Genomic DNA, 12687 nt, shown 5'->3' with positions numbered 1-12687 from the left:
TGCAACAGACAGGGGGAAGCCCTCTCCCCCCGAGGGACTCCTCCTTCTCCATTAGCTAATTTCAGATCAGCTGCTGCCTCCATCATTAATTCATACGTCTTCCAGGACAGATGCTGAAGGTTGGCTTTAATCATGTGATTTCTGCGCTCGGTCACACACGCTGCCCTCCCCGGCCTCACCCCATGCTGGCTGTGTGCAGCAAGCAGCAGCAGGCTGGCAGATGTTAAACTGGCAACAATAAGACAAAGAAACTGGAGAGAGCTGCAAGACTGAAACCAAGAAAAACTGCGTCAATAAAATATCTCCCAAAGAGCCCAGTCTTGGCTAGCTGGAAGTGTTTTTTTTTTTTTTTTAGGTTTATTGACTGGTTTAGCGTCTCAGAAGCAGGAAAAACAATCCTTTCCATCAAGCCCATTTACACGAAGGGATTGCTGTTGGTGGTTCAACAGTCTTTGCCTCACTGTAAAGCCTGTGACCAGAGACCCAGAAGGACCTTTGCCCAGATTTTCCTCCCAGCTGCACTCAGCCCATTTGTTTAATCTCACTAGCTACTTGCCCCCCCCTTCCATTCCTCTTACTCAGCATTCAGTAGATTTGGTCAAAATCCCTGAATTTGGCAGTGCTCCATGTTGGTGGACAAAGCCATAAAGTCCAGCATTTTTACCTGTTGTTGTTAAATTTTCTGGCTACGTACCCCATGGAACTCTAATGTACTTTACTTTTAGGGCTGCAGCTATCGAATATTTTAGTACTTGAGTATTCTACTGAAAATCCCATCGATTAATAGAGTAATCGGATAAAATACATTTTTGTTTAGTTAAAGAGCAGTTATTTTTCAAATGATTTTTTTTCTCTTTAAGAAATGGAATTTTCTGATACAGCGTGTCAATAAGAGCACTTGCTTTGGTAGCTCCAAAATTTGTAAACACACTTTGACACATTTTTTGTGCCTTGTACATCTCATCAAATGTTGCGGACCCAAATGGCAGCCGTTTAGTAGAATAACCCATTAGTCTCCAAACTCCAGAAAAGAAGCTAGATTTGTTGCTAGTTGCTATTTTGTATAAGAGGTACCTTGAGGGGTCTGAAAACTCTCTTAATATGGCCTCAGCTCTGTTTGAAATACCACTCTTTGATCTTTTTTAAAATTAAACGATTCCTCGAGGCGGAGAAAATTACTCGAGTAATTTTTGTAATCGAGTACCTCGAATCATTCGAGGAATCGTTTCAGCTCTTATTTACTTTGTTATAGTTTTCTCCTGGAAATTGATGGATTTCCTCCTAAAGTTCAAAAATTGGAGCCCCATCTTGGTCACAAAAACTTGGTCCTTGCAAGTATTCCACCTCACAAAACGTAGGCCATCCAGCAAGTCGGTGTTCTGGATCGCACATCTGTCCTGGCATCCAAACTGAGGTCACAAAGGGGAGTGACTTTGCCTCTCTATTGTCATGATAATGCTGTTGAGTCCTTGTATTAGAGGTGTAAAAGGATTGCTGAAGCATGGTACTCCATTTAAAATGTGTTTTTTGGGCATCTGCTTGTAGAGTTTAACGTAGGACAAATAATTAGGGCAAACACAGTAAGGAAATAAGAGAAGGAGAAGTGAAAGTATCAAGAGTTCGAGTTTCTTTTGGACAGATCTGTTCCTGGTAGATACGTTCCCGGTGTTACGGTTATCCTCCTCCACGTCTGAGCCAATAAAAGAGACGCTTGTCAGGCCTCAGCCAGGCATCGTACCTGCAGCACCGACAGCTTCAGTGCGGCTGTTCACCGGACAGAATTTCACTCACTGCTCCATGAAACCGAACTATGATCCAAGAAATGGGTGTATCATAACTAATTGTTAAACCCCCTGTCCAAGTCCGGATGAGTTAATTAGCTTTCTTTTGTCCTTGGCTGATTCGATCACCTGATACCACCTATGCTCATGCTACGCCAGACGGCAGAGAAAGAGCCGTGGCACCTTGTACCATGTACGCCGTTTAAATATTTAACGCTTGTTCGTTAGCAAATCTCTGAGCTGGATGTCACTGTATGAGCTGCAGAAACCCAAGCCTGTGACTTAACCATCGCATCATTCAGCCAGAAAGGTTTCTGTGTCAGAGAGCATGATGGGACGTCGGCGTGCGGCCTGTTATGGTGGATTGGATTACTTTTGTCTGCTGATTCTGGACTCAGAACTGCTGCTAGAGTTCAATGACATATAGTGTAAGGTAGTGGTAAACAAAATTGACACATTAGCCCTTTAACGAAGCCAGGCCTGCCCTACCAACCCAGCTAAACCAGCTAAACTTTTAGAGTTTTAAAATGACCTTAGCTGTAAATTTCCAGACAGAACTCAAAACATCTGCTCACCAGAGGCACGGGACTGGATTTAACTATTTATAGAGGCTTAATAATTGAATCCAGTGAATGACTTCCTTTATGTTCTTTGAAATGTGACATTTGCCACTGATCCCTGCACAAGTTCAGCCAAGAACACACACTACATAAACTGTGGATTGGGTTGATGTGGCCAGTCCTTCAGCAGCAGGTGATTCGAGTCTTGAGGACTTGACACGAGCTGATACCCGTGCCCCCTCTGCGTCCCAGCTGGCCTTTGTTTGGGATATTTCCGCCTGGTTAACTTCTGAGCTCTCTGTCAGAGGTGGTTGCTTTGTTGTCTTGAGTTAGTGACGATGCTCTTGAGGATGGAGGGGACAAAGGGGGAGGAGTTTTGTTGAGGCCATCTGTTGCTGACACAATTCATCATGACTTTATACCCTCCAGCTTTGGAGCCTTTAAACACAAACACACACAGACTAAATATCAAAATAATGACAGGATGAGCAGCCACTTCAACAGCTTATGGTCTTTTTCTTTTGCTGACTTATAAGACTTTTCTCATCCTTAAAACACAGAGGACATGACTCTGCTTAGAAACTCTCTCAGAGAAGCCAGACTGGAATCAGCATCTTGTGAATTCATTCAACCAACCAGCTCATTCGTCATCTTTTTAATCCTTTTTTAAAAGAAAAACTGTAAAGTTACATGTTGCTGAGAGATTTAACACCAGTTATCTCTTGAAGTGGTGTCTGGGCTTCTCTTGAGAAACTGCTTGTTCATGTGAAAGGAAACCTTTGAGACTCTGACTCAGCATCTGAACCGTTAAAGGCAAGTCGCCAAGGCTTGTCCATTTAATTTACATTCTGAAACTGAAGAAATTCCTGGATGTGATGAAAAAACAAACTCAATCCTGATCTGCCTCCGTGTCAGGGCTTGCCTGTCTTTGTATTGTGTGCACGTTGAACGTCATCTACCTTTTGTTGCAGCCTACACGCTGCATGTTGCTTCACTTTTGCAGCTGTGAGCTGTAACGTACCGTAATTTTCAGCTAAATTCAAGTCCCTGTAGCTGTCGGTTACATAACCACAACTGATCTTCTTATAAATATATAGAGTAAACACCATTAATCTCCTCTGTGGACCTTAGAGGACTCACATGAAGCAGCTTTTCCCTGTACTTGCAGAGCATGCCCGGCTGGTACCAGGCAGAAACGGTCAGTCACTGGTGTGGAGTCACCAATCTTCTTATATTAAAGAAGAAAGTGTAAATATGAAGCCCTGTGCTGGTGATACCTCTGTTGTTTTTGTGTTTGAGTGCCTCTTTTCAGACAATAGGAGGCAGGACATTATCAGGACTCTACACCCTTCCTCCCCCCTCGCTTAGCCTCCTCCTAAATTACTCGACCCTCTCTACCCCACTCACCGCTGTCCCCCGTGGGTTGGGAGAGCCACATTTAGCTGCCCTCCATTAGCTGACTGAGGGGAGGAAAATTCTTGATGATGGAAGTGGGTTTGCAGGCTGACTGACTGGACTGAGTGACCTTTTGTCCAAAAAAAGAAGCCTGAATCACAAATTGAAGAAGAGAAAGGAGACCAATCATCACTCTCAGCGATTGTTGTGTTAATTTAATCCACTATTGACCCAAAGCTGTGTAAAAGACAGACTGCATTTAAGTGTATCAAACAAAAGCGTCCTGATCTTTGCTGTGACCCTGCTGTCCAACACATTTGTGCTCAACAAATGAGAGAGTGTGTGCGCACACGTGGTCGCCTGTTGTTAATAGTTAATGAGGATTGATGTCTGGAAGTGGTGACCTTGTATAAGGTTTCCTAGTGGAATCCATGAATATTGATCTCTCCGGTTTGATGCTCTGTTGGTCACACAACTCCCTTTCTGCTTCGGCCTCCTCCATCGTGCCACTTGTGATGATGAATTGGCTGGTCAGAGATGAGTTTCTTACGAGAACGGCTAACTTTCCTGCTAGTTTCTGCTTCTTACAGGGAACATTAAAGTCTGTGGCTGAAACTAAATTTCATTACTCTGCATTACTTGTAGTGGATCACTGATTGGAAAATTGAATCTTTGAGAGAAGAGTCCAAAGTTAAGTAAAATACACTTTTGTAGTCTTGCATAAATGTAACATAAATTTAAATAAAGCAGTGCTGTCACGCAATTAAAAAAATAATCTAATTAATTACAGGATTAATTAATCTAATTTATCACATTTTAATCATATAGCTCCCTAAGGTCCCCAAATGAAGAATTTAAAGTCTAGGACATTACAAAGTTGTAGTGCATGACTAATCAAATTAATACACAAAGAAGAGAAGATTTGTAAATCCACATTTTTTTCAACTGACAATATTAAAATGTCCACGTTGGCTTCCATCGATGTCTATAGGCGTCAATTCAGTTGCAGCCGTTTTCTGCTTCTAGTGAAGTAAATTGTGTTTTTTTCAAGGCGGGGTCTGTTGGAGCTTGTCAATCAAAATCCTGCTCGTAGACTCCTGTGGGTGAGAGCGGTGTGCTCTTTGGATGAGAGCTCAGCATGGATATGAGGAGAAGATGAGAGATGATAGAGACATAGAAAGACGCTGCAAGTCCGAAAAGTTCAGGCAGCTCACACTCCAACTGAGGATGTGTTGCGGTAGTTTAGAGAGAAAGAGCGACACGATCGTGAGAAAAGAAAATGGAGATCATGGAGAATGAAGCCCGAGATGAATGCGATAGAAAAAAACATACGTCTTGTCTGTTTTTTGGATCCAAAACAGGAATAGGGACATAAAAAAAGAGGGTCCACTCTTCTTAGGTAGTTTTGGTGTTTACATAGTCAGAGAAAACATTATATATAATATTATTTGGGTCGTGAAAGATCATTCAAGATGCTCTGAAAACAGCCGGCAGTCAATGAGTAAATTACGCGTTAATTTTTATAATTCATTAATTTGCAGTTTAATTAATTTATCCAATGAACTCGTTAAAGTGACAGCCCTGAAATTACGATATCTTTCTTACGTTCCAGCTTTTTCACCACCGTCTGAATCAGTCAGTCATATATTTAACTTAAGAAGTTGTTTTTTTTAAAAACCTGGTTCAGCTGTGTATGCAGTATTTCTATATTCAGCTTTCAAGCCCTAGTTCACTTGTGAATTTATCCAGATGTGTGAATGCAAATTGATTCTATTCTATTTGCTTTTTGCATCTAAACTCCCTCCCGTCAGCCTCCTCATAAAATATATCCAAAAAACTGAAAAACAAATGAGTTTGGGGTGATTCTGGTCATGTGAGACAAAATTCCACCGTCACAACATTTTTGCACTTACACTTCAAACTCCACAATGGCGTGAGCTGTGTATACACATTGCTGACGAAGCATTACAGTGGTATAAACAGTCCCACTCAAAATGTTTGAAGTTTATGTACAAAAAGAACTTTGAAGGTTTGACTTTCTTTATTCTGTTAACCAAAGGTTCATATTTATTGTTTTTGAGCCAAACACACGTGGATTTAGTCATCCTAAAACATCCACAATTAAGAGCAGCCACAGGTATTCATCCTCACCCACTACAGTCGTTAAAACTTTGCTGGATCTATAAATGTGTGTCCTACTTCCACTGTAAGGAAATGACCCTCGGTGTGAGCAATCAGCCACAGATTCCTGTTATTCCCTCTGGTTACTGAGCTGCTAACAAACAAGTCTGGGAATGTTGGTGATACACAAACACAGGAGACCAGGTCACTCAGATCAGCTGTAGCGCACGTGTTAATCTGTCTCTAACCAGGGTCTGATCCGAGGGAGAAAAAAATGATTATTTATTCACTGAAGTAGCAAACACAGACTTCAGGTCATGCTATTTCTTTTATGGAGCGATTTAGTGCCGGGAACCAAAGCCTTGAGCCTTATTTTGACAGTTTTACTGGGTGCGCATTACTCTGAATAGTAGTTTCAGCCTCTGACACACCCTGGTGCATGCTGCCTGGCAAACACATTTTCTCGTCTAGAAAGCAATGACAGTTTAATAAGAGGATACATGTGCCAGTTTGTCATGGTGAGGGAGCTGCTATGTGGCAGAGAGTGGTGAGCAATGCTGGGAAGAGGAGAAAAAGTGGAAAAAGAGCGAGTACATCTGTGGTTTCATCTGAATATGCAGCTATCTCACTAATCTGTCATAATTCACCTACATTTACTTGAAACAAACCATCAGAGTTAAGTGCCTTAAATGGGATTACATGACAAACTTTCTGCACTTTTTTCATTAACACAGCTCCAGTCTGAGCCCGCTCTGTCCAGATGCTAATGCTGTTCTTCTACTCTTTGTTTCGCAGGGGGCCCGTGTCTGGCTGAGACACAAAGAGCAGCTCCTCCCCTCCACCGTCAGCTCCTGCGATGATTCCTCCCTGGTCCTCACCACAGACTATGGCGAGGTAAGAAGGCTCCTTTTTCTGCCTAACGGGCCTTACCCACAATGCATTTCTGCATGTGAGGAGGTTAATTGTTTGAACATGTGTTTCATGTCGGGGTCCAGCGGTGGGATCAACACCTTTTGTATGAACGTAAGAATGACAGGAATGGACTCCTTGTGTCAAGTCACTGGCCTGTGCTTATCTGTTTGGCAGAGCTCGGTGGTCTTTGTGTCTGGAGGAAATCCTGTTTGAGTGAGAGAGAGGCAAGGAGAGAGTAAGGTTAAAAAATAGATCCTCGCTCCGTCTGTAGGTCAGAAATTAGTTCCCAGTGCCAGTATTATCTCAAGGAATGACTGCACTGAAATAGCTCTGATGGCAGTTCACATGACGGTCCAAAAACCAGGTCAGGGTCTGAGGAAGGAACAGGGTAGGGCAAAAAGCGGACTGTCCACTGGACCTCGACATCCAGCATCACTTCCACAACAAGACTTAAGTTTTCACAAGCCTCCAACATGGTTAATGGCTGACGGATGACCTACGACCTTGATGTAAACAAACACAGATGAGAGAAGGCATCCCATAGTGCAGTGTGGTTTTGTAGTTTTTTTAATGTAGAAATTTGAGATAGAGTTGTTGTTAAGTTGTATCTAGTCAAAAAAGCATATAATCACTCTACTGGAATATAGGGTAATCAGGGAGATGGTGGAGCTAGTTCTGCTAATGTTAGCCACTCATCAAACTAAGAAACAGTCAGTGTGTTTATATACAGCTGAAGAAATCAGACTATATGTTTAGTCAAACTGGACTGGGCAAAGCTGGATTGATACACGTAGATAACATGATTTGCTATTTGTTTTAAACGTTTCACCTGAAGAGGAAGTAGATGACCGTGATAAACAGGGTCACTGCGCTCCAGCACAACAATGGCAACAAAGATTGACAAGCCTCATCCTTGGTTCGATGAGGAAACAGCTCAAAGAAATCAACATTCTGAAATTCATGGATGAAAGAAAAACACGACACGGTGATCTGTTTGGAAAAGCTGCTGATCCACTCAAGGCAGCCAATTTAATGTGAAGCACCGTCTGTTGACATTCTCAGCTAGAAGTCTGATTCTCTTTTCTGCATACTCAGACAGACCTGATCCTCTGCTGTAACTTTACAATCAAGCTATGGCCCAAGAGGCAGTTTACACGACAAAGGTTTTAGGGTGTAACGCAGAAGTTTTGTTGCGCTTCGGCCTCGTGTTTACACAGAAATGTTGTTTCGGCCAACCTAAAACGCAAATTTTTGAAAACGGCCTCCAGAGTGGAATTTTTCTAAAATGCTACAGACACTGTTGTCATGAAAACAATAAGCCGGTGCTTCAGTGGAAACGCTGACGTCACGCACACTTCGCACAAGCACATCCAATGGTACGAGGGTACCACTGTCGTCACAGACTACCTTGTTGAGCTTGACCGTCTTTCATCAAAATGAGCATCTGTTGCTCCACTTCTGCGCTTAGTATTCACCAAAACACCAGATAATAGGCTCAACTCTACTTTGGTGAAGATCTACTGAAAGCGGCTTCTGGACAAGAGAGTTATAGCGCCAATTACTGGCCTTGCATGCTAACTACAGCCTTTCCAGTCCCTCGCATTGTGTTTTTCACTGCATTTTAGCGTTTCCAGATGAAACATTGTCGTGTAAATGGGGCCGTAGTTGCATCCCTGCATGTGTGTAAACACTCTGACTGTTCATCTGTAGACTCTGGGGTCTTGCATCTAGCAGCTTCAGACAAATTATGCTTAATTTTGAGTTTTAGATAAGATGGTTAATCAACATTTAGATGTTGGTTTAGAAGTCTTGGGAAAAAGTTGCTTCACAGCCTAACACACCGTCTTTGCCGTGTGGTAGGCTGTTTGATTCACAGTTTTTCTTCAGTATGGACCTTTGTCTTTACTGTAAATCCCAATACAGACCATTTTATGAAACAACCACAGTCACACAACCATCACCATAACAACACACTGAAGCTGGTGGGTATTAAAGGCCTTCAGCTTTGATGGTGCACAGTCTCCTTTTCTCAGAGTGTTCATTTGTTGAGACTATGACACATTTCACTCACAGTCTGCAGAGGTGGCACGTTAAAAACTAAGATGTGAGACGGAAACTATGAACTCATCCCTTCCATGTGCCCATATCCTGAGTTTCCTGGGCTGATGCTTCTCTGGTCAGCGGTGAGGATTCCTGCAGAGTGAGGAGTCAGTCGTGTGTGGTCGGCAGGGCAGGGGAGACTCTTAATGATTGAATCACCATCTATCACAGCTAAGAAGGATTTACAGCTATAGGTCGGAGTTTAAGACAGGAATCAGGCCCTGTTTTTTATTAATCATCCTGGTGTGAATGGAGAAACATCAGGGTGTTGCTTCCAGTACAATTCGTAACACTTTCAGTGGGATTTAGAGAAATAACATTTGGTTAACGTATCAGCGACCGTGGTCAGGATCATGGTGTTGAACTGACGCTGGCCTGTCTCATATGATCTCTACATGTAAGCTCGGGATCATCTGGTCATCAGCTGGGCGTATGGATGTCTCCTTTGTGTCTAAGTCGTAAGACTGTGCAGCAGGAATGACAGAAATGTGAGACTGAAAAGCAGATTGTCTCCACCCTCAGGGTCGCTGCGTGACCTTATTTGATCCCCTTGCATTTCCTGATTTAGTCGTATAATCTTTATTTAAACCAAGCTCCTTAAGTGTGTTATTATTATGACGTGTGTGTCTGCTTGTCTCTAAGCTCATGTGCAGTGTTTAAGGTGGTTTGGTTAACGTATACTGGCAGAATTTTCCCCTCAGGCTGGTTTGGATGCATCATTATCCTCAGCTTCAGCGCTCACACCACGGCGCTGCGAAGTGCTCCGCTCGCAGACTGAAGACACACAGCCTCAGCTGTAACAGGCTGACCTGGCTGCTGTCATATTTACCATCACATCAGCATCCATCACTGTCTCATCCCAGGACGACACAAACGTGTGTGTGTGTGTGTGGAAAAAAAAAGAAGAAGCAGAGACACAAAAGCTGAGAGCTGAATGTCTGATTAATTTGTGTGTGTGTGTGTTTTCTGTGAGGCCAGATGGCACCAGCTGGATTAACAGTGTGTGAGTTGTTCCCTGAGGGACGAACATGTAAAGAAAGGCAGGAAGAGGCTCTGTCACCTGAATTTAATAGCTGCTGCTGGTGATGATGTCATCTTTCTCTCACTGAACAATATATTGATCTGAGCTGTTTGTGTGAGACCCATAAACCATTTTATTCATTAATCATTTCACAAACATGGAAAATAAGATTACTAAAACTCTGGTTTGATTTGTATTGCTATTGTAAACATTGTTTTTTATGAATAATTATTAAAATGTATAATTTTTAATGTTGAGCTTATATAGCGATTAAAAGTAGGGGGTGGGATTTTGCTAAAAAATTGAATGTCAACTTTTACAGGAAAAATCCTGATTAACCGTCTCCTACAGGCCTCTATACATGTGTGTCAGTGTGTGTGTCTGCCTCAACTCTTTCCTCTGCCTGTATGCTGATTGTTGTTTCAGGATGTTTCTGGACTGAGAGTGGTTATCTCAGCCAATCACAGTGTGCAAGTGACTTTGCGTGTTGATAACAGATAAAAGTGGATGTGGCCTCCAAGGAGGAGGGGGCTTGTTTGAATGTTTGTTTACAAAGTAATGACAAGTCCTGCTGACCCGACCTTAAAGTGATAGTTCAGTTTTTTGTTTGTTTGTCTTTAAGCAAATCAGTGTTTCCCCTGCCGTTATACAGGGGGGCGACTTGCCCCCCAATCTGAGGCACCGTAAGATGGATAAAAAGATAGATAGATAGATAGATAGATAGATAGATAGATAGATAGATAGATAGATAGATAGATAGATAGATAGATAGATAGATAGATAGATAGATAGATAGATAGATAGACAGACAGATAGATAGAGATAGACAGATCGATAGATCGATGGATTAGTTAGATAGATAGATAGACAGACAGATAGATAGATAGACAGACAGAGATAGATAGACAGACAGATAGATAGATAGACAGACAGATAGATAGATAGACAGAGATAGATAGATAGACAGACAGATAGATAGATAGACAGAGATAGATAGATAGACAGACAGATAGATAGATAGATAGATAGATAGATAGATAGATAGATAGATAGATAGATAGATAGATAGATAGATAGATAGATAGATAGATAGACAGACAGATAGATAGACAGATAGATAGATAGACAAGGAAACATCTCTCTGCTTCACTGTGCAGATGCAACAATCACTCTCCTGCACTCGCATCCCTCACACTGGGGAATGTTTGAGGTATTTGTCATCATTAAGTGTATCACCTCAAGAAAATCCTGATTGACTCAAACCCTTTGCTGAGAAAACAGATGGGGTCAGCATGATTATGAGTAAAGCTTATTTTGGTGGTCTTTCTACCTTTATTTTGAAAGGTTGATAAGGACAGGAAATGTTGGGAAAGAGGGAAAAATCGGGCACTGAATCATGCCTGGACCAGGATGTGATCAGTGCAACCTGGACACTAGCCTCTGTACATGGGGCGCCTGCTACCAATTGAGCTTAGCTCACTCCCCATGCTAACCAAGCTGTTACATAATGAAAGCTGTAACATATTTGAAGTAAATTTCCAACAAGAAACACCAGAAATGTTTTAAATATTTTGCATCATTTGATAATGACTTAAAAAACTGAACATAACAAGCAAATGGATGACATCAACCAAGCCTACATCCCCATGGTCTGTGTATCTGATTCACCAAGCTCAATCTGCTGTCAACAAACTGTGTTCAGACTGAGGGAAACAGACAAAGCTGAGCCCTAACAAAGTGTTGCCTCTGAAGTTGTTTATAGCCCGCAGAGTTCAAGTGTTGGAGTTTTTAAATAGGTCATTGATGGCCCCTCAGCCTTTCTGGGTTATTGGTCAATGGAGTCATTATGTGATCCTTTATCTGAGTGATGTGCATTCATGAATGTTCTCACAGGAATAACACGTTCACACTGATGTTATTGTGTGAATCTCTTGGTTTTGTAAACCTTTATATGTCTGACTTTGAGTGAAGGAAGCATCAGTGTAGATGTTTTCTGATTTCTGAGAAAAATTCATCGTAAAAATGTCTTTTTCCCTTTAATAAGCCTATCTCCACATGACCCCCCCTCCGTGTCTCCAGGGCCTGGGTGGGATCCCTCCTCAGCAGATGGATTCACTGTAAGACAGAGTCCGACTCAGACGGAGAGAGAGGGTGAAAACAGCAAGCGAGGCAGAAACAGACAGTGATAAACAAGACAGTGTTTGTGTGTACAGAGCTGTGATTTTGTAAGTGCACATGTGTCATTTCTAAAGGCCTGAATATATCTGCCAGTGAGGGTCCACTGAGCCTCAGAGCTGCTCCGCCCTGATGTGTGAATATTCAGTGGAGTTGTTCAACAAAGCAGCAGCAGGGTGTGGTTTCACCCCGAGGAAACAAAAGGGGAAAGCGTCACAGCTGCAGCAGAGTTTAACATTCAGAGGCTTCAGTCAGGAAAATTGCATTTTGTCTTTATATAATTCAATTTTTTCTCATAGGGGCAATTTAACTTTCAAAATAAGGTTACAAAGACATTTTTTAAAATAACTGTTTTTCGGATCGGTTGAATGGGTAAAGCATTTTGATTAAAGCTTGTGGTTCTTTTATTTTGAGGAATACGTCAACATTTCTTTTTATGAATTGACCAACTGACAACCCAATTGTGAAGATATTTATCTGAGACAAATAAAAAAAACAACCTTCAACAATAGTTGAGAAATAAAAGAAGTAGAAAAAAAGAATTAGAAATGATACATAAATTAAATGTATTGCTCAGAGGTTTTTCCTTGACGATGGGGCAGACTGTGTCTCACTTTGCGCT

General features: G+C 41.9%; 1 protein-coding gene across 1 annotated transcript in view; it reads left to right on the top strand.

Moving 5' to 3' along the window:
• Nucleotides 1-12687, top strand: part of myo10l3 (myosin X, like 3) — a 65728-nt gene that overhangs the window by 7957 nt on the left and 45084 nt on the right. Inside the window, exon 2 of the mRNA XM_074695009.1 lies at nt 6653-6751. Within this exon, the coding sequence (XP_074551110.1) occupies nt 6653-6751 (99 nt within the window). The remainder of the gene's footprint in view (nt 1-6652; nt 6752-12687) is intronic.

The sequence above is a fragment of the Halichoeres trimaculatus genome, unplaced genomic scaffold (assembly GCF_033239565.1).
Source record: "Halichoeres trimaculatus isolate MK-OKI-2021-1 unplaced genomic scaffold, fHalTri1.1 fHalTri1_scaffold_19, whole genome shotgun sequence".
Lineage (NCBI taxonomy): Eukaryota > Metazoa > Chordata > Actinopteri > Labriformes > Labridae > Halichoeres > Halichoeres trimaculatus.
The sequence above is the reverse complement of the archived record's forward strand: the minus strand, read 5'-3'. Positions and strand labels throughout refer to the sequence as shown.